General features: G+C 36.2%; 1 protein-coding gene across 1 annotated transcript; it reads right to left on the reverse strand.

Annotated features, from left to right (window-relative positions):
* Positions 1-18,396: 18,396 nt before the first annotated feature.
* On the reverse strand, positions 18,397-19,671 carry LOC110895426 (bZIP transcription factor 11). The gene has a single exon (XM_022142739.2). It carries the CDS (start codon positions 19,086-19,088, stop codon positions 18,588-18,590), a length of 501 nt encoding a protein of 166 aa, XP_021998431.1. The 5' UTR covers positions 19,089-19,671; the 3' UTR covers positions 18,397-18,587.
* Positions 19,672-21,431: the final 1,760 nt, after the last annotated feature.

The following is a 21,431-nucleotide window of genomic DNA, read 5'->3' on the forward strand; positions in this document are numbered from 1 at the left end:
TAGCCTTTGCACATCCTTAGCGTTGGCAGGGGATTTGATATTCACCAATGCTTTGATTTGTTCCGGGCTTGCTTCAATGCCCCTCTGGGTTACCATATATCCTAAGAATTTTCCTGCTTTAACACAAAAGTGACATTTTGAAGGATTAAGCTTCATGTTATAACTATCAAGGATATCAAATGCTTCCTCCAAGTCCCTTAGGTGATCCTCCGCTTTTTTGGATTTTACTACCATATCGTCTATTTATACTTCCATAGTTTGTCCAATCTGATCTTTGAACATCATATTCACCAACCTTTGATATGTTGCACCTGCATTCCTTAATCCAAACGGCATAGCAATATAACAATATAAACCGGTTGGGGTCATAAAAGCCGTATCCTCTTGGTCAGATGGTTCCATCTGAATTTGTTGGAATCCAGATGATGCATCCATAAAGGTTAACAGTTCATGACCCGCCGTTGCATCCACCATGGAGTCAATGTGGGGTAATGGGAAAGGATCCTTGGGACATGCCTTATTTAAATCAGTGAAATCGACACATACCCTCCACTTTTCATTTTTCTTTTGAACAACAACCACATTGGCCAGCCATTTTGGATACTTTACTTCTCTAATCATACCTGCTCGTAGTAATCTTTCTACCTCTTCCTGGATAATGGCATTTCTTTCTGGTGCAAACTTCCTCCTTTTTTGATGGATTGGTTTAACTGACCTGTCAATGCCAAGTTTATGAGTGATAATATCCTTAGATATACCTGTCATATCCTCATGTTTCCATGCAAAGGTAGATTTTCTTCTTTTGAGGAAGGATACAATGTCTTCTTTCATTTGTCCAAGGATCCCTGATCCGATATAGATTTTGGATTCAGGATCATCAGGGTCCAAGAGGATTTCATCCACATCCTGCTCTCTTGCCTCCAAGACATCCCTTGGAGGATACTTTAATTGCTATTGCTCCCTTGATTTCGAGGCTGGTTTCATTGATGAAGTGTAACAATCCTTAGCCTCCTGCTGATCACTATCGATCTTGATTATTCCCCAAGGGCTAGGGAGCTTTACACATTGATGGTAGGTGGATGGGACTGCCTTCATATCGTGTATCCAGGGCCTGCCAAGGATAACATTACAAAAAGATAAACAATCAATAACACAAAATTTCTGATAATTATGTAATCCTTCCACGTAAATTGGGAGTTTGATGTCCCCCAGGGTTTTCTTAGTTTCGTCACTAAATCCCACAAGCACGGAGGATCTTGGTGTGATGTCTGATTTAGGAATACCCATTTTCTTCAGAACATCAAGCTGGATAATGTTTACTGAGCTTCCCTCCGTCAATTAGGATCCTGCGGACAAAATGGTTAGAAATAAAGAGAGTAATAACTAAACTATCATGATGAGGATCCTGGATGCTTACGCGATCATCCTCATCAAAGGTTATCACTTTTCCTTCCGAGACACTTGATGTTCGAATAGGTCTTTCTCCATTATCCATTTTAGCTTCCTTGGCATGCCTTTTAGCTGCTGAAAAGGATGTACCACAAATGTCTGATCCTCCAGAAATAAAGTTTATCACTTGTGCATCTGCCGGAGGAGCTGGAGCTTTTTCAGGGATCCTTTCAGGATCCTGAGTCCTTGGCTTTTTTCTTCCCAGCAGCTCTTTTAAATGCCCCTTGCTTAGCAGATATCCAATTTCCTTTCTCAATGTGATGCATTCCTCTGTCAAATGCCCAAAATCCTCATGGTATGCACACCACTTTGATTTATCTTTAGCTGCGGCTGGTTTGTCATTTTTTCTGGGCCATCTGGCTTTTTCTCCTAGATTCTGCATTGCAAGGATTAGTTCATGGTTATCAACGGAAAAACAGTATTCAGAAATCGGAGGATAATCCTCATCATCCTCTTCTTGGTCAACAGCATGCACATTCTGGTTGTCAGTTCTGTTATAGGATTTGAATTTGTTGCTTTTGAAAGAGGATCCTTGCTTTTCTTGTTTTGAGGATCCTACTTGTCTCTCCTGGATCCTCTTGTCATCCTCTAGCCGGATGAACCTGAGTGCCCGAGTCCTTACTTCGTTTAGGTTCCTGCATGGTGTCATAACAAGATCATCATAGAACAATGAATCCCTAAGCAACCCCATTTTGAAGGCCTCGACAGCTGTGGCTACATCCAAGTTGGGAATGTCCAAGGATTCTTTACTAAATTTGGTTATATAATCCCTTAATGATTCATTATGAGCCTGAGTTATCCTATATAAATCACTAGTCAATCGTTCAAATTTTCTGCTACAAGAAAATTGATTATTGAATAAGTTAACTAAATTAGCAAACGAAGTAATAGAGTAAGGGGGAAGACTTAGCAGCCATTTAAGAGCTGATCCAGTAAGAGTGGATCCAAATCCCTTGCATAGGCATGCTTCCTTTAACCTTTCTGGAATCGAATTGATCTCCATCCTCTCCCTGTATTGTGCTATGTGTTCCTCAGGATCCGTTGTACCATCATACAGCTTCATAGTTGGAATATGGAATCTTTTGGGTATCTCAGCATCACAAATTGGTGGTGCAAAACGAGATACCTTATGGCTTCCATCTGCAATCTCCGGGATAGGTTTGACTACCCCTGGAACACTTGATATCATATCCTTCAGTTTCTGCAGTTCTCTGGCCATAGCATGGTTGATACCTGTATCCTGCATGAATCCATGGTTAGTGATAAGAGAATTATTAAAAGTGTTACCTCCCATCGGGTTCAAGTTAGGAACATTGGATGTGAATCCATATTGCTGGGATTCTGGGATGATGGAGGGACCAGTGGAAGCAATGGTCTGCATTGGAATAAAATCTCCTTGATGGACATCTGAACTTCCTGTTTGCAAACTCTTCAAGGATCCTGGCATCTGGAGGGATCCCTGAACTTGGGGTGATCCTGGAACGTAGGAGGATCCTAGAACCTGCTGTGCTCCTGAGTAGGCTCCTGAATTCATGAAGGATCCCATATGCTGAGTATAGGATCCTGCCGGCTGGAAATATGAACCTGATGCCTGAGTCACTGTTGCTGAGCCGAAGTGTACTCCTCTTGATCCACCCACATGTTGAATGTCTGGGACCTCTGATGGCTGAGAAGTAATCATCGGAGTATCAAAATTCAAAGATTTGGGCATCAGTGGAGAATGATCCTCTGCCGTTTTCTTCTGTCTTTTGAGATCTCTGATTTCCTCAAGGATCCTGTCATTAGTTTCATCCTGCCGCTGAATACGATCCCTCATCTGCAAAATCAAAGTAAATATATCACTAGTACTGGGAGCAGAAGAAGTTAGAGCAGAAGAAGATGGAGTTTTAGAGAAAATGGGAGTAGGTCTCTTCTCAGCATTTTTCTGAGATCCAGCAGGTGGTGGAGGCAAAGGTGGAATGCCCTGAGATGAAATGACTGCGGACATCGCTGTAGAGGTATTCTTCAACGATGAAGCCATGTATGCAATGATCCGGAATGATCAGCAACGGGAAACTTTTTTATGAATGAAGCACCAATTGCCCCACGGTGGGCGCCAAACTGTTTTGGTCAAAAATCACACAAGGATAATGCAACCAAACTCTTTGTAAACGGGGAATGATGCTTGGTATGATGAACAAAGATAAGGACCACTTAAATGGAAATTGCATAAGTGACACAAGGATTTATACGAGGAAAAAGCCCTTGATCAATGAATGATCTCCGGCATAAAAAACCTCGGGTGATGGAAACTACCGATCACCAAACTTCAATATAACAAACAAAGTTTACAACTTCGGATGGTAACGAGCTAGGTACAAGGATCACTACGGTGTTGTATGCTAGTACGTGTAAGAAAAATGTGTTGTGCTTTTTCCGAATGCTCAAGAGTGCAATTTATATAAGCGTGTGTGGTCGAATTTTAGGCAAGTCACCTAACTACTAGCTCGTTACCCCTTTAGAAATAGAAGTAAATTTAGCCTAACTAATTGCCCGTAAATTGTGCTAAGTTTCCTTATTCTCCACAACGTCTATTTCCGGCGATGTATGTGCGAGATTTACGTGAAAGATTCCTTAATAATGTTGCCAAGACCAGGTCCAACTCGTAATTCCTGCAAAACAACATTAAATTCAAAGAGAACAATCGTTAGTATGAGGATCCTTAGGATGATCCATGATCCTGATCCCGAAGCTCTTTTGAGGATCACTATCTGCCAAAGAAACAAGAATCACTCGTTAGGATATCATGTAAGGATCACAGGTCATTAAAATCCTGCCCTAACACCTAGGATCCATCCACCTTCGACTATCAAGTTGTCTTAATACAGAAATAAAATTGTTCGAACATAAACATAACTCTTAAATCTAAAGAAAATAAGTTTTAGGAGGCAACGCCTTCTTCGTTCATGGTATTTTCAGCAGCATCCGTCTCAGGATCAGCCTCAGCATCCCTCTCAACACCAGTTGGTTTTTCGACTGCTTTTGAAGATCCTTCAGTTGCAGGCTTAGTAGAGGTGCCGCCAAGACTCCTTAACTTCGTTTCCCAGGCATTAACGTCCCAAGAAGGGCATTCGAAGCCTAGTGCTTTAGCTTCATGGGCCATCTTTAGCCTGGCCTGGATTAGGGAAGTAATGACGGAGCTCTTAAGGCTTTCCCGGTAGCTGACCATATCCCGTTCATGTTGAGCATAGGCAGCATCAAGATCGGCTTGGGCCTGGAGAGCAGCTTTGTTGAGAGCGGTTTGGTGTTCTTGGGTCATAGCCTTAAACTTCTCCTCATAGTGTCGAGATTTGGCGGCTGCAATCATGCCCTGATCAGAGATGGTAACCTCGACTTTCTTCAATTTGGATTCAATCGTCTTGTTGAGCCCACAGGATTCTTGATATAGATGGACCAGACGTTCAAGACCCTGCAAAAATAGGAGGACAGGTATTGGTTTTGATAAATACTTATAAGTGGTACAAGCTGCATAATATGGCTCAAGGATACTAACCTGGTTGAGAAAAGAAGTCATAAACCAGCTAGCTTCGATGAACCCGTGGTTCTCGTAGGGGAATGTATCAGAGATAATAGGGGAATCGGGCTCCTTCCTTTTACGAGAACTTGAACTTCGGGGCTTGGTAGCTGGCGAAGGTTTGGGAAGGATGATAGCCTTGGAATTGCTGGGCTTGAATGAGGTCGTGGCCTTGGGACTAGGTTCCTTCTTGATCTGGACCTGATCAGAATAACTGTCCAGCTCGTCGAGGTTAAAGACTTCAGGGATCTTGGCTGGTACTGCATAAAGGGGAAAATTTTATACCCTTCATTTTATTATATTGCGCTAATTAATTATTTCAAAAGTAATCCCTACCAGACATTTTGGATGATGAGTATTGACTGGAACTCGGGATATGTATGGTAAAACTTCGGTCACTTGCAGGTAATTGGTAAACTGTTTCAATTCTTTTTTCTGATTCCGCAGTGGGGGGAGCTACTTCCTTGAAATTCACTGCAAAAGGATCAAGTAAAAGGATATTAGTAAAAGATAAAAGTCTTGAGATATGTGGGGACATTCATGATCCTACCGGTGGTTAACCACTCCACCGGAAGGCTAGCACCCTCATCAATGGAATCTCGTTTGACGAAGAAAAACTTGCGTTGCCATCCGTCTTCATTCTTAGTGGCTTTAAGAATAAGAGGTTTGTTGGAAGTTGAAAAAAGCAAAAACCGGCTAGAACCATGGGATCAGAGGCGGTACGCGATTGGCATATCTTCAATACAAAGGTCGGGACAGTGAAGGTTTTTAATTTGGTTGAGAACGATTAATACCCTCCAGACCATAGGCATGGTTTGGGCAAAAGAAATACCGGTAGTCCGGAAGAATTGCATCATAAATTTGGGAAAAGGGTACCGAAGACCTAGCGAAAAAGGGTATGCTGGGAAGCAGACCCAATCAGTGGAAGAAACGTCCTATCGAATTGACCGATCAAATGGTCTAAAGACCGTGCCGTCAGGGAAAGCACCGAAAGCTCTTAAAGCTTCAATGTCTGCGTTATCGAAAGCGCAGACCTCCTTCTCGGGATCTTTAAGCAGATTCTGTTGAATGAAGGTCTCGGATGATTCGCCGGTTTGAGAATAAGTTCTGGCAGCCATTGCAAGTAAAGGAGAAGAGATTGACAGGGAATGAATAAGAAGTAGGGAATTACCTGGAGACTCCGTTGGAGATATCTGCTCTTCAAACAAGAAGAGAGAAGATATAGGAGCGTTGTGAATCTCCATCGAGTTAAAAGCGCGTTGAAAGTTATGGTGTAATCTTGACCGTCGTCTCGATTTAATTGCCTTGATTTATGAGATAGAATTTTTGAAATATATCCGTTGGATTGGTATACCAACAGATATATTTGGGGACAATTGTTATGGGCTATTTTCTGAGCATATATATATCCTGACTAATATCTTGCTTTTGACTATTTGCTTGTGATCAGGATGCTAGGTCAGGATATTGGTAACATCCCGGGCGATATCCTGGTATTCACTAAATAATACACGTGCAGGTGAGAAGCTGTAAGTCACTAACGGTCGGATGGACTTCTTCTCCTAGAGACTCGGGTGAATTAGTTATTTGAGAGACGTTGGACCCGGAAGACCAGGTCTACAACGTTCAAGTAGGGAATATCCGTCTGATCCCGCTTTAATAGGATAGTTTATTATATTTCTTTTACTATAAATAGATGGGGCAGATCAGATTAAGGCACACAATTTCACACTTCACTCTTTCGCACACTTTAGCTTTCTAGCTTCTAGCAACCACTCTCCACAAACACTTGTATATGAATTACATTGTAACACCTAGTTGATCCGCACTACATCCTGCACTGTATCCTGACATTTGAAGTAATAGAAGAACTAGGCAGCTGCGATTGTCAGCTCCCGAGGTTTTATGCCGGCGATCTAAATTGATCAAGGGCTTTCCTCGTACATCACGTGTCAACCTTTACTTTTTTGCTCATTGTTTGATTACAGATATAGCTCTATATCCTGAGCCATATCCTGAAACTGTTTTTGCAAACAACTCAATTAACATATTTTTTGAACACATTCTCTTAGCACACTACCTCACTTAACTAATTTGATCACTTAATTGCTTAGGTAATTTTTGACCAAAACAACTGCCTTGAAATTACACTGGCAATTCTTATCAATACAAGATACTTCGTAACGAGTTTTGGATGATCTGTCTACTTTATACGAAAAACTTTCGGAAAGACACATTTTTCCTAATTCTATTTTCATTTCCTGCTTGTTACGGAAAATATAACCTATGTAAAACTAGCTTTTATTTTCAAGAAGACAAGTAACATTATCAGTAACTCCAGATTTATATGATGCGTTACATTCATCTTCAGGAAAAACATTTACGTTAAGATCGGGACATTTAAAAAAATTAGAAGAACCCGTAGATGAACCAACACCAAGTTCTTGCACCACATATAATTTAAATAACTCATGAGGGTTTCTTTCCGCAATATTGAAAAAAAAAGTAAGATCGGAATCATCCATTATATCAATGGGATCACTAAAACTTGACATTTTGTAAGATACACGTGTGACGTTTTGAAGACCTGTTAACTCACTAAGATTTTTTAAAAATGTGTTATAAGAAATTGTAGTAGAAGTTTCAAAACCACGTCTATCAGAATCTGGTTGGACCACGTACTCTAGCCTCCCATCAACGACTTCCCACTTGCCACCAGAGTAAACAACAAATCTGACTGCCATATCAATAGAGAAAAAAAATATAAAAAATAGATATTTTTTTGTAAAAATTTGGAGATGAAATTTTGTAAAATGTTTAGAGTATACTGGTACCTAGAATCTAATCTAAAAATAGAAACGTGTTATTCATCATCAAATAAATAAAAACGAAAACTAATTATTTTTGTTTAAAGCGTCCCGGGACTCCTCCAATGCGTCTGTCAGTTCTAAAGAGTCAAAGTGTACTTTTCTGATTACCGACGCATTACATGCGTCTAAACAGGTCTTCCGTTTGACACGTGTTGCATCCCAGCCGCATAAGTAGAGGCGTCTATAGACGCATAAATAAACGTGAAAAAGCCGACAACCGAAGCGTCTGTAGACGCATACAAAGCAGTTATGAAAAAGCTGACAAAGGAAGCGTCCATAGACGCATACGAAGCAACTATGCAGAGGGGCATCCAAAAGCTGACAAATAAATGGAAGCGTCCTTAGACGCATACGAAGCAGCTTTGAGGGGCATCCAAAAGCTGACAAATGGAAGCGTCTTCTAGACGCATAAGAAGCAGCTGCGAGGGGCATCCAAAAGCTGACAAATATGGAAGCGTCTCCTAGACGCATAAGAAGCAGCTGCGAGGGGCATCCAAAAGCTGACATATGGAAACGTCTCCTAGACGCCTTGGAACCGTCTCTGCTCGACGCATAAAAATTTGTACCCAGCCAGACGCATCACACTAAGGCAGACGCAAGCTAAAGTGGATGCGTCTGGTAGACGCCTTCAAAGCACCATAACTTTTCAGACCCAATCATTAACACACGTGTCGCTTGCCTATTCCCTGACGCATCCTTGAGACATGCAGACGCATAACAACTCTCGAAAAATGGGATGCCCTGCTCCAAGGAGGCATCAAATGGCCAATTTGGTAAGTCAAAGTTTTTCTTGGCCAATTTGGTAATTTTCTCTTTGTTTTAGCCTTGGCACTTAGCAATTTGAGGGCATTTGCATAATTTGAGGGTTTCTCTTTGATTTTGCTTGTGATCAATTTTTGACATGACGTGTAAATAATCAGGTGTTGGGTTGTCACATCTATCTTGTTTAATGAATTTGGTGTGTGTCAGGTTGACTTGTTTAACCTAGCTATTTAATTAAACGGGCCATGTTTGAGTTTTTGAGTTGATATGTTAAACCCATTTGTTAAGTCATTTACAACCTATCAACCCATTATGTAACAACTCTCATTAAAATCCGTAATTAGAATGATAATTACTCAATAAGGAAACCCTAATTGAGACACCCAAGTAATTCTACACTAACCCTAAAATTTTCATAACAACCAGAATCAGGATCAGGGCCCCTAAAACCCGAGGGGGGTTAAACCCTAATGGACGATTATCCTTATTATTCGTTGTCACAAATGAAATTGCATGCAACATCGACTCATCAGGGCTAGATAGGTAACGAAGCATGCCTAGTCTACTTTGACACCCCAGGCGATACGTGGGAGGTGCCACAATTCTTCCGCGACACGCGGGAGATGCAAATTTTGGGTATAAATAGAAGGCCTTGGGACTTGAATTCTGACACTGAAACAACGTTAAAATTCTAAATGTTCGCTGAGATATAGTCGAAATACTGTAAACAAACACACTAATATCGAATTGCTGCCGCAAAACAGGGTAATAACTCGATCGCTATTACGATTCATTTTCACCCCGATCAATATATCCAATGGATGTTTAAGTGCCGCCCACATTAGGGTGATACTTTGTCGTTCGTCGTTAAATCGATGGATGTTTAAGTATCGCACTTTGTCGTTCGTTGTGAGAATTTGATCTCGTGAGTTATCGTAACTGCTGTATTGATCACTAACCCGGTTTTGTGTGCATTATTATTAAATTAGGTTAACAAGGCTAATCCATATTCTGTCCGTGTTAAATCTACAATGTGAGTCATTCTCTTTTTATCAACTGTTTTACAATACTCCAAATTATTTTCAGAATTATAATTACAGTGATTAAGTTTATGTAATCACCAAATTACAGCCAGTATGTGGGGTATTGTGCACATTACTACTGTTTTAATCACATTAGGTGGGCGAACCTAAAAATAAGTGATATACGTCATTCATTGGGGCAGCCAATGGTGATATGACCACAGTCACAGATCCGGTCGAGTGACAAATACTGTGGGTAGTTGGTAGATATCAGAAACATATGTAAAAACTCTTAATACTGTAAATTATAATAAATGTGTCGTTTTCAGCAAACTGAATGATTCACTCAGTATTTCCCGCTGACAAAACCTTTTTCAAACATGTTTCAGGTGATCTATTGTAATTCAGGAAAAGTGCTGAGGAGCATTGCAAGCTTAAAATAGTGGCTCATTATAAAATAAAGAAATATGTTTTGTAAAAATAAAGATTTCTCAGTAAAATCTTGTTATTGTAAAATTACCGGGGTTTTATCCCGAGTTGTGAAATAAAATAATCGGGAAAAGTTTTTAGCTTTAAAACGATTCTGATGATAAACTTCCGCTGTTAAACTCAATTAAATAAATATCACGGGATTTCTGTCCCGCGGCTCCTGAAACAGGTCAAACCGGGTCGGGGGCCGTAACACATTAACTCACTGACTCGTTTAAATAAATGGTTTACACTTGACACTTGGTGTGTTTAAGTCATGATTTTAATTGTGACTTGCTTTGGGTTGGTTTTTTTTACACTTTACACCTTTTGTGTTTAGGTCATGTAGCTTGGGGTTGGTATTTTTAGCATGAATAAGTATTTTATTATATGTTTAATTGCAGAACTTTCAGAACTTTTAATAAATAAGTATTTTATTTTTATATTTAACATTATTTAAGCGTACTTTTGTAATTTATTATATGTATTAATATGACATTATATATGGTAAGAGTAGTTTTATCAGTTTTTTAATAAAATTTTATATTACATGTATGTAAATTAGTTTTTTACACATACGTAAATTAATTATTACACATATATATAATTTGGTTTGTACACATATGTAAACTTGTGGTCACATATACGTAATCATAAAAGTGTGTATAATAAATGATAAAATACTCTTAAATAATGTTAAGTATAAAAATATATAAATGAGATGAATGTTTATATGGAGTACGTTATGAATGTTTTATATTTATTTAGAGTTCTGAAATAAAATCAACAAATATATATAAATATATACGCACATGTATATTTGACACGAATAAATATATGTGCCGTATCCGTATTCATCAATTCAACCCTTCAACCACATAGAATTGTTACTAACCACTTACCACATACACTTGTTACCAGCCCTATGATTGACTAAGGTAGCAAGAGCGTACTTAATTACTTTTCCTTAATTTAGAGTTGATGGTGACAAGTCGATCCACTTGTCGTGCTTGGTTTCTTTCTAAAAAAATTTTTAAAAAAAATTAGGGTTTTGTTTACTGATTAGTGGTTTTGAATCATTTTGTCTTGTTTGTTTCCTGATTTGAGATAAAATGCATTAAAGTCGAATGGAATCTAAAGAAATCAATCACTTCTATTTCTTGAATGGAGATAAGTTGGCTAAGCTGGTCCTTTTGTCATTTATCACATTAAAGTGTACCAAATTTTATTTTCTTCGGTTTGAGAATTTCTTTCTTTTAATGTACGTTGGTGGTGGAAGAGCCTTTACCAACCGATGATATTATTCTTCTTATTTAAATAAAAGAGTCAATAAAAATGTCACTTTACAAAAACCATGGAAAAAAAGGTTCTTTATAAAGATTTTGTGAATGATTCTTGCAGAACTGAGTTATCTTGTTGCACCAAGGGATTAGGTCATTTTTACTCAAATTAGCCACATACCCAAATTGCATTTTTATTTGAAAAACCCAATAATGCACGAGAAAGTTGATATTTTATATCTATATAATATAATTTTATTTACTTAAATACAAACATTGTTTTTGATTTATTACCATTTTATTGTTAATGATTAGGTGATTTGTCCTCGGACAAAATAAATAAATTTAATAATAGTACCACACTATAGAAGGGTGAACAATTTCCTAAGAAAATTTCCGACACAATTTTATTTGTCACAGGTTTCAGCACATTTGTGACAACTTTCCCATGATTTTTTTTCAAGATTTTATACCAAAATTTTTGACGCAACAATGACAGAAAATAAGAAAACGCTAATTAGTTGACAGTTGCGTCACAAATCTGTCAGATATAATATCATTTGCGACAAAATTGTGACAAACAAGAAATAAATGATAATAAAAATTAATTTAAGCAAAAAAATAACAGAAGACAATAACATTTCCTACACATTTGTGACAAAAAATTTAGAGTTTAGTTAAAGTAAACGTTCCGTCGGAATTGCGTCACAACTTGCGACACATTTCCGACAAAAAAAATGTTATTTTATAAAATGATTTCGTAAAAATCATGTTTGTATCTCTTTCTTTGTTGCTTCCCAAGAACATGTAATTTTATTTTCTTTATGTTTGTAGAAGTTTTACACTTTTTGTTTGTAAAATTGTATAAAATTATGAATTAGTAATATTTTTGAATTTGTATGTTTGATAGTTTGATCTGCCTTCATATCTATTTATGAGATATTGGATGTTTTATAATATAATAAACCCAATATGATAGCTATTTTTATTTTTAAACTTACGTTAGTTATGGTTTTTCTTTATCTTAATTTTTTGTGATGATGACACGTCTTTTTTTCTTTAAAGGATATTCGATCTTAGAAGAGACGCTCTAAGAAATAAATTAGAATTTAACTCGTGATCAGTCTTAAAGAACTTGTTAGTATGATTGAATGGTGTTGGTATCATTACTTATATCAAGTTTTAATATTATGCAATGATGTTGATACTTAATTAACGTTATTAGGCTTTTTAATTTGACACTTTATCTATTTTAATGCGAAAATTAGGGACAAGCAAGCATGCATGTTGGTTCCAACTCAGGAACGATAATGTAAAAATATGATTGAACGGGTATGAAGATACATAGCAAGTTATCTTTACTAAAATTCAGATTTATTTAGTAAATATAATATTCAGTTATTATTGTTAACTCCCGTCCAAACACACTAATATAATGTAAGTTTATTTGTTTATTTAACTTTAACTGAACAAATATATAATAAGTCCGAATTATATGCGTTTAGTTTTTTTTTCTTTAATCTTAACTGCTTGCTCATTTACATTTTATTATTTTGCTTTATAACGCCATACTATCTTAATATTTTTCGTTACTATTTACTTTCTAATATAAACTAAATATATTAATATCGTTACATTGTGCGCTAAACGACATATTTGATTAGTTGAGTTGGACAAATTAATATCATAAATAAAATAAGAATCAGTCTTTTATGGTGAATCCGGTTTTCAAAAATCAAAACCATGTGATTTCTTAACTTAGTAGAACAATAAAATGAATGAGTACGAGAAATCATGTCAGGTCAGGTGAGATAGTTACTAATATTATATAACACAAGTAGCCATGAGCATGTGCATGTGTGATTTTTTTAACCATATAACGCACGTCCTTACACACGAATCTAAAACCGAAGATCCAATTGTAAAATATTCACATGCTCATGAATCTAAAACCTAAATTCCATTTGTAAAATAATAAAGTCACATATATTTAAAAATGTATGATATTATGATATATGGTTAAATACATTGGAGTAGTCAGGAATTTGTTCTAATGGTGATTCTTTTGATACTCGGATTTATAATAATCCGAAATTAAAAATTTCAGATTAAGTCGGGTCGATTCAATCTGACTCCTTTTGTATCCGGAATACAAATAGACGCGGATGTTTTTTTTCTTGTTGGTTATACAATCGAAATTAACTAACCGGACATTGACCTATAACGGTTATTAGTTTAAAAAGAAAAAAATTAAACATCAGGCTTTAATGATTTAAAATCCACTATTAACAATTAAATAATTGGGCTTAATTTTTAAACTATAAATTTTTGCTTATTATGTAAAATGTTTAGAAAAAACAAAGGAGTCATTCGTAAAAAAAACAACTGGGTTAGTTGAAAATTTTCTATTATACTTTACATATGATATGTGAATTTAATTGTCGAGTGGCTCCGCCGCTAGTTAAATATGATGTATATGAAACTGTCCATTAAGAAAAACTTTGCTTGGTTTGAGTAAAATAGTGAGTAAAATGCACGGATAGTCCTTGTGGTTTTGCAAAATAACACTTATAGTCCCTAACTTTTGGAAATTACACCGGTGCTCCCTGTGGTTTGACAGTTTGTTACTCGGATAGTCCCTGGAGTGGATGTCCGTTAGTTTTCTCCGTTAAATGGATGTGAAATGACAAAATTACCCTTCATCTTCTCCACTCTATAAAAACAAAACAACCCCACTCACACCCAACCTCTCCCTCTCTTTCCCCCACCATTAACCACCAACCACCACCCACCTCCCACCTACAGCCGATTAGGATGAATTCTAAAAATGAGAACAAGGGTCGGAGACAGTCTATTGATAAAAAGCAATCAAATATCAACAATTTTGTCATCAAATATCATCTAATATAACGGGTCATAATGTATTAACCTTAATATCAAATTAAAATGCTATAAATTCAGAAAACAGAGTCTAAAAAAAAGCTCTTCTGGCAACAATCTTAGCATGAGAATCATTCAAAACATCACCACCAACACTTAAACGTGAACGCCTAATAAACTTAGTTCCTGTCCCTAGTCCAACCATTTTCAATTCTGCAAATTCACCAATTCAGCTTCAAGTTGTAATTGATAATAAAATGGAAATGAAATAAGATAAATGAGGAGGACCTTGAGAAGGAGAAAAAGTGAGAAATGCGGCGAGAATGGTGACTTCACGGCCTTGGGGTTTTCCTTTCTTGGGGAGATGGTTGTAGGCTGAGAAGACGGTGTGAGAAACCTTGTCTCCCCGTTGTTTCTTCTCAGGTGAACTCATTGGAGAAGGGGGAAAGGAAATGAAGGGCGACGGTGGAGTGGATAATTGTTGATAGCGTCAAGAATCTTATTTATATGATTGAAGCTATGATTGAAGCTGGTTACTTGTGGTGTAGGTGGGAGGTGGTTAATGGTGGGGGGAAACAGAGAGAAAGAGAGAAAGGTGGGTGGGGCTGTTTTGTTTTTATAGAGTGGAGAAGATGAAGGGTAATATTGTCATTTCACATCCACTTAATGGAGAAAACTAACGGACATCCACTCCAGAGACTATCCGAGTAACAAACTGTCAAACCACAGGGAGCACTGGTGTAATTTCCAAAAGTTGGAGACTATATGTGTTATTTTGCAAAACCACATGGACTATCCGTGCATTTTACTCGTAAAATAGTATTATAACAATAAACTTATAATCATAAACTATCAATTTAAATTAGCATAGAGTTCGTTTATGTCTCTAGTTTAACACATTACTTAAAACATTGCACACATTGTTGTTCAAAGATTGTGAGCCAAGCAAAGGATCGTGTTATACTATTTTGTGTGATCATGACCCAAATGACCATCATCAACTTTCACGTCACCGTCATGTCACACAACCCTTATTTTACCAACTTAATCCACCATTCTATATGGTGTGGACCATGACCCCTACTATCATCCGCTATCCTCCCTACCAATCAAAATCACTATGGCTTGTGAAGGAGATCATTGGTGTATCACGAGAATCATGTCTCTCGTGGCAATCAACAATCCATTCCACCACCCCCATACCCTATAGCGTTAGTAGTGGAAAAGATTGAGATATAACCTTTTATAGGAACTAGGTTTAAAGAAGTTCGCCGCGTTGCGGCAAATTTCTTTTGTTATTTAGTCTGTGTTTACATGTGTTTTGAAATCACTACGAGCGTGTTGCGAACGGAACTGCTGACAAGAATAAAAAGAAAATGTAGAAAAAAAACACTAAAAGAAAACTGAAAGAAAATCAACCAAAAAAGTTGTATGGTAACGATGTTGTTCGTATGAAACCCTTGGTCAGAGATGAGCAAATTGTTCTGGGTACCGGTACCAAATTTTCCGAACCGAAAGATCTTAACTACCGTTTTTTACCTTCATATACCGGTACCGTAACCGGTATTTTCAGTATTAGTACCGATTCTGTATCGATTGGCATCGAGCTCATCCCTACCCCTGAAATTAAAAAAAGAAAGAATTAAAAGTCGAAGAAAATCAACAAACAAAAGGTTGTACGATACCGTTGTTCGTACGGTAACCGTGATCAGGGATGAGCAAATGGTACCGTGTAGCAGCACTGAATTTCCGAACCAAAAGATTTCCAATATCAATTCGGCACCAACTTTTGGCGTTTTCTGTATTAGTGCCGGTTTTTACCTTCATGTACTGATACCGAACAGGACCGTATCGGTATTTTCGATACCAGTACTGGTTCGATACAAGTTGACACCAAGTTTATCCCAACCGTAGATATTAAAAAAGGATTAGAGTTAAAAAGTAAAGAAAATAACTATTACTATAATATTAAAATCACTATTTATTTCAGTTCGTTTATTAATATATAAATAAATAGTAATAATAATAATAATATATAGTAATAATATATAGTATTATCTATATATTAAATTTACAATTAAATGAACAGTAAGATATATATTAAAATAAGAAATGGAGACTAATAGTTGAGTAAATGGTATTGGGTACTCGTACCGGTACCAAATTTATCAAACCGGTGTATTTTCGGTACTGGTTCGGCACCGGTATTCACCGGTTTTTACCCTCAAATACCGGTGCCGTACCAATACCACCCGGTACCGAACCGTACCGTACCACGTATATTCGGTACTGATACCCACTTTTGGGGATTTTGGTAATGGTATTTTCGATACCGGTTGGTAACGAGCTCATCAAATCCTGTTGCAACGTAGCAATGCAAGTAATTGCATCGTTTAGATTTCATACACACAATAAGTAAACTGTATTTCGTTTAAATGAGATTTTATATACACAACAACTTATTTTGCTTTCTTTTTTGTCTTTTTCTTTAATGAATGAATTGTAGCATGCAAAACTAACTTGGATATTTAAAATATTGTTGAGCAAACCGTATCAAATCCTATAATCAAACCAGTATCGTATCGGTACCAAATTTACTATACCAAATCATTTTCGGTACCAATTTGGTACCCATCTTTTGGCGTTTTCAGAATCGTTACTTTCGGTTCGACACCGGTCTAGCACCATACATGTATTTATTGATTTTTACCTTCAAATACCATACCGTATTGTACCGAGCATTTTCGGTGCCGGTACCTAATTTCGGTGATTTTCCGGATCGGTACTTTCGGTGGCGTTACCGGTACCGAGCTCATCCATATTTTAACGTTTAGCACCGTAATAACTGAACTGAAAACAACCGAATTTCCAACGTGTGGGTCCTATTATTATATATTAGGTTATTTAAAATCGCTTTTTTAGGACGGAGTGACTATCCTTACCACGTCATTTTTATTTATATTTTGATATTCGGTATCTGCTTGCCGTTGTTGATACTCCTTTTGTAGTCATTGGGTCCCCGCCGTAACGCGCGGACGGAAAATCAACTAGTAATAATAATTCTGTAGGTGATAAGAAAGTACATAATTATTTTAGATTTTATGGTATAAATTAGCAAATATAAATAATAATATTCTATAAAAATAATAATATTCTATAAATGGACCTATTCATATCACTCAAGTTTTTTATCAGTGTTAAAAAAATTTATAAGTAGTACCTCAATGATCATATAAAACAATTAAGAAACTGAATTACTATCTGTATTTTTTTATATTTGTTAGAAACCTGTTATTTTAGGTTAAATCTTAAAAATAAAAAAAAATCATTACATCTAAATTAACATTTATAACAATATTAGAATATTAATTTAATTCGCCAAAATGAAACCAAAATAAAACTGTATTATAATTTATATGATAGTTCCCCCAACTTTGCTGGGTTTAAACTGATATATTCAAATGTTTTGGAGTAAACAAAAAACTGAAACCTTTTTTGTCTTTTAAATAGGTCTCATATTAAAGATAATATATAGTGTTTGTAACGATTGTATTTGGAAATGTTAAAACTTTGTACACAGATGTTTAAATAAAGCTGGCTCATATAAATTAGTTTGTTAAGAGTTCAAACTTAATTGGTTTGAGCACGTTAGCTCGTATAGATTTTAAGTTGAGTTTGAGTTGAAGGTAGCTCGTTTATATAAAAACTAGAGCTGATTTGCTTAAGTAACTACTCGATTGGCTCGCATAGATTAGCTTATTTTATTATTTATTCATAATTTTGATTTATATTGTTTGTGACCTGTGTAATATGATATAGATGTTATCTTCTATTTTATTACACACTTTACCAAAAACAAATATACAAAAGCTATCATAACTCACAGAGTCACGAGTTGTCTTAAATTGAAGGTGAGTTAATCTATATTACGAGTCGAGATTTTCAAGCACAAATGAAGAAAAACAAATCTAACTCACCTTTATGATATAGTCGAATAAGTTATATTACGAGCTCAGATTTTCAAGCACGAATTAACGTTGTCTCGACTCGAACTCTCTCGTTAAAAAAACAAATCCCACTTTGCAAATATCAATCACTCCTTTCCAACCTAGTTAAAGAAAACATAATAATTGCATTCATAAAACAACATTACTGGTGACAATAATATCATTAACATGAAATAGTGAAATACCCCATTGCAATCATAGTTCTTTGTACCCAACATCAACCCCACCTTGTTTCACCTACCAACAAATATTATTCTTTTATTTTTTTTAAGATTCCGAGGAGATCCACATCGGATTCAGTACATAAACATGTCTGCAGAAGCCAGAATCGCCTGGTTAGCATAAACATAACTCAGTGAGTTACTCATGAACTCGTCAACAAACTCAGTCCCACTGCCATACTGCTCCTCCATAAACCCGCAACCCGAGTCGACACACGGGTTCACGAAAGCGATAATCTCGTTCAGCGACTGCAACTGTTGGCTAAGCTCCGCCACTTGAGCTCTCAGAACCCGATTCTCGGTCTCCACATTCATATAATGTTGTGTGGTGATAGTGACACTTGATATCATTTGATTGTTCTCTTTTCTGAGTTGACTCAGCTGAGTCGCGAGTTCATCCAGATGTTTTTGCTTCCTCATTCTTGATCTCCGTGCCGATTCGCGATTGGATATCATTCTTTTCTTTTTCCTCTGGTCCATCACGTGTTGAAGATCTTTTTCGGAACCCGAACCCTGAATAGGGTAGGGACCAGAACCGCCTGATGAAGTTCCTGTAGTGGTACTACTGGACGCCATTAATTAATAGATTTGTTATAGGTGGGATTATATTGATTTATTGATATGTAAATATAGATATTGAGTTATAACTAATATTGTAAAGGTGGTTTATAGTAATATAGCGAAAATAAACGGTATAACAATAATCATGAAATGTAATAAAACCAGTAGAGGAAGACGACTGAGAACGATTGAACTAAATGGGTTCGACGCCTATATGTGGAATTGATCATAAACCCGGAAAGAAACAATTCACTGAGGATTTGAGGAGTCATGTATTTCCAACACTAATAACAATAGGTTGCACATTAATGTTGATTTTGTAGTGATAACACGCGATAAGTTACGAATTTGAAAAGTGGAAGAACATAAAGAGGGGATTTTTGTAGCAAAAATCAAGATGAGAAATCAAGAGAGGTGATGATGATGATCCTAAGGATCTGAGGAAGAGAAGAAGGGAGAGGGGGAAGAAAGTTGGGAAGGATTGTGGGGTGGATTTATAGGACAATTCTAAAGACCAACAAGCAAAAAAGGTATCATTGTGGAGATTTTTTTAATGAAATAATTCAAAAGCATATGCACGGAATCACCACTTCTAATTTCAAAGTTGTTACCTATGATGGCATTGCTACATTATTGATATTTATAAGAAACAAAGTTCTTACCTATGATGGCATTGCTACATTATTGATATTTATAAGAAACAAAGTTCTTACCTATGATGGCATTGCTACATCATTGATATTTATTTATAAGAAACTATTACTTTTGCTCCGTCCGTTGCGGTGAAAATTTGGTTGACACTAATTTCCTTGATTATAGTACCGACATTGGGTATAATTATAACAATAAATAACATAACATACGTAAATTAACAAAACATGGATGTCGTTGATAACCTTCATTGATTATAGTGTTGGGATGTTTATTAAAGTTTATGAGTTGTAATGTAAATTGGTTAACAAAATATAAACTTATTAAAATTGTGGGGTCGTATGTTTATTAAAGTTCACAAGTTGTAATATAAATTAGTTAATAAAAATATAACCTTGTTAAAGTTGAGTACCATATTATAATTGTAAATTTATTAAAGTTGAAGTTGTAATTGAAAAAGGAGTAAAAGACAAACAATCGTAGCTTATAGTTGCATATAGTTTTATATAATGGGTTCCACTATTTAGACACCCTTATTTTCTTATTTTCACATCTTTAGGTATATACGGACTCTATAATCTTATACGTCCCGTATGGAATGCTGATGCACAGAAACAAATGCAGTGGAATGTTTTTTTGTTTTACATGTATACGAGCCGTATACAATTGTATACGAGCAATATAATGTTATACGACTAAATGTGTTTATTTTTGTGAGGTTTGATCAGATTTTTGGGTTTTTAACATCTGTATACGGGTCGTATAATGTTATACGACCCGTATATAATTTATTATTATTATTATTATTATTATTATTATTATTATTATTATTATTTTGTGTAAAACCAAACAACCATTTAATAAGTTTTAGTAATTCTCTAGATAGCGTTTGCCGTATTATTTAGATATATCGGATTATGTTACGAGTTTGTTTGGTTGTTTGCAGTTAGGGTTAGAATGCTTGAAGTTTTATTATAAACTATTTGGTGAAAGTTATCATCTTTTGAGTCAAGTGAAGCAATTAATGGAGGAATATATTTTACTTATTTTATGTTTAATATATGAAGCATATTATATAAGTTTTTAGATGGTGTTTGTAAGGTTTAATTGCCTTGTGTAACTTTGATTGACATCTATCATTACCTTTTCACCCAGGTGGCACCACCAGTAGTCTACTACTCACCTTAACTCAAACTTTTCATCATCTCTTCCTCACCATTATCTTACAAAAAACACTAATGGAGAATCTCCGTCGTTCCATAGCCACCGTTTCCATAGCCACCATTCCCATAGCCACTGTTTCGATAGCATAAACGTTAAAAGTTGGAAATTTACTAACCTCCCTACATAACTATATACCAAGAACAATTTCATGAATTTGAGTTCATTAAGAAGTAATGACTGCTGACTAATTGCAAGACTGTTTGTCGGGCTTCCAATGCTCACACAGGGTGATAAACAACGTTGATCTAGAATTGGAGAACCGCTGTGGGTGGTAGTTACCTCGTCCCCTGCCACCTTGCTAGTTGTTACCATATTCATTATCCCCTTAGTGGTTTTTGTACCCATCCCCGCGCGACATGGCGTCTAAACCCTTAAATACCAACGTTTCTCCTTACATTCCTCATCATCGGTCTTATTTCATTAAGTTAAGCTTGATCTTATTTAATGTTCTTACACTATGTAATGATGTTAGTTAATTAAATG

Source organism: Helianthus annuus, chromosome 12 (genome assembly GCF_002127325.2).
Source record: "Helianthus annuus cultivar XRQ/B chromosome 12, HanXRQr2.0-SUNRISE, whole genome shotgun sequence".
Classification (NCBI taxonomy): domain Eukaryota; kingdom Viridiplantae; phylum Streptophyta; class Magnoliopsida; order Asterales; family Asteraceae; genus Helianthus; species Helianthus annuus.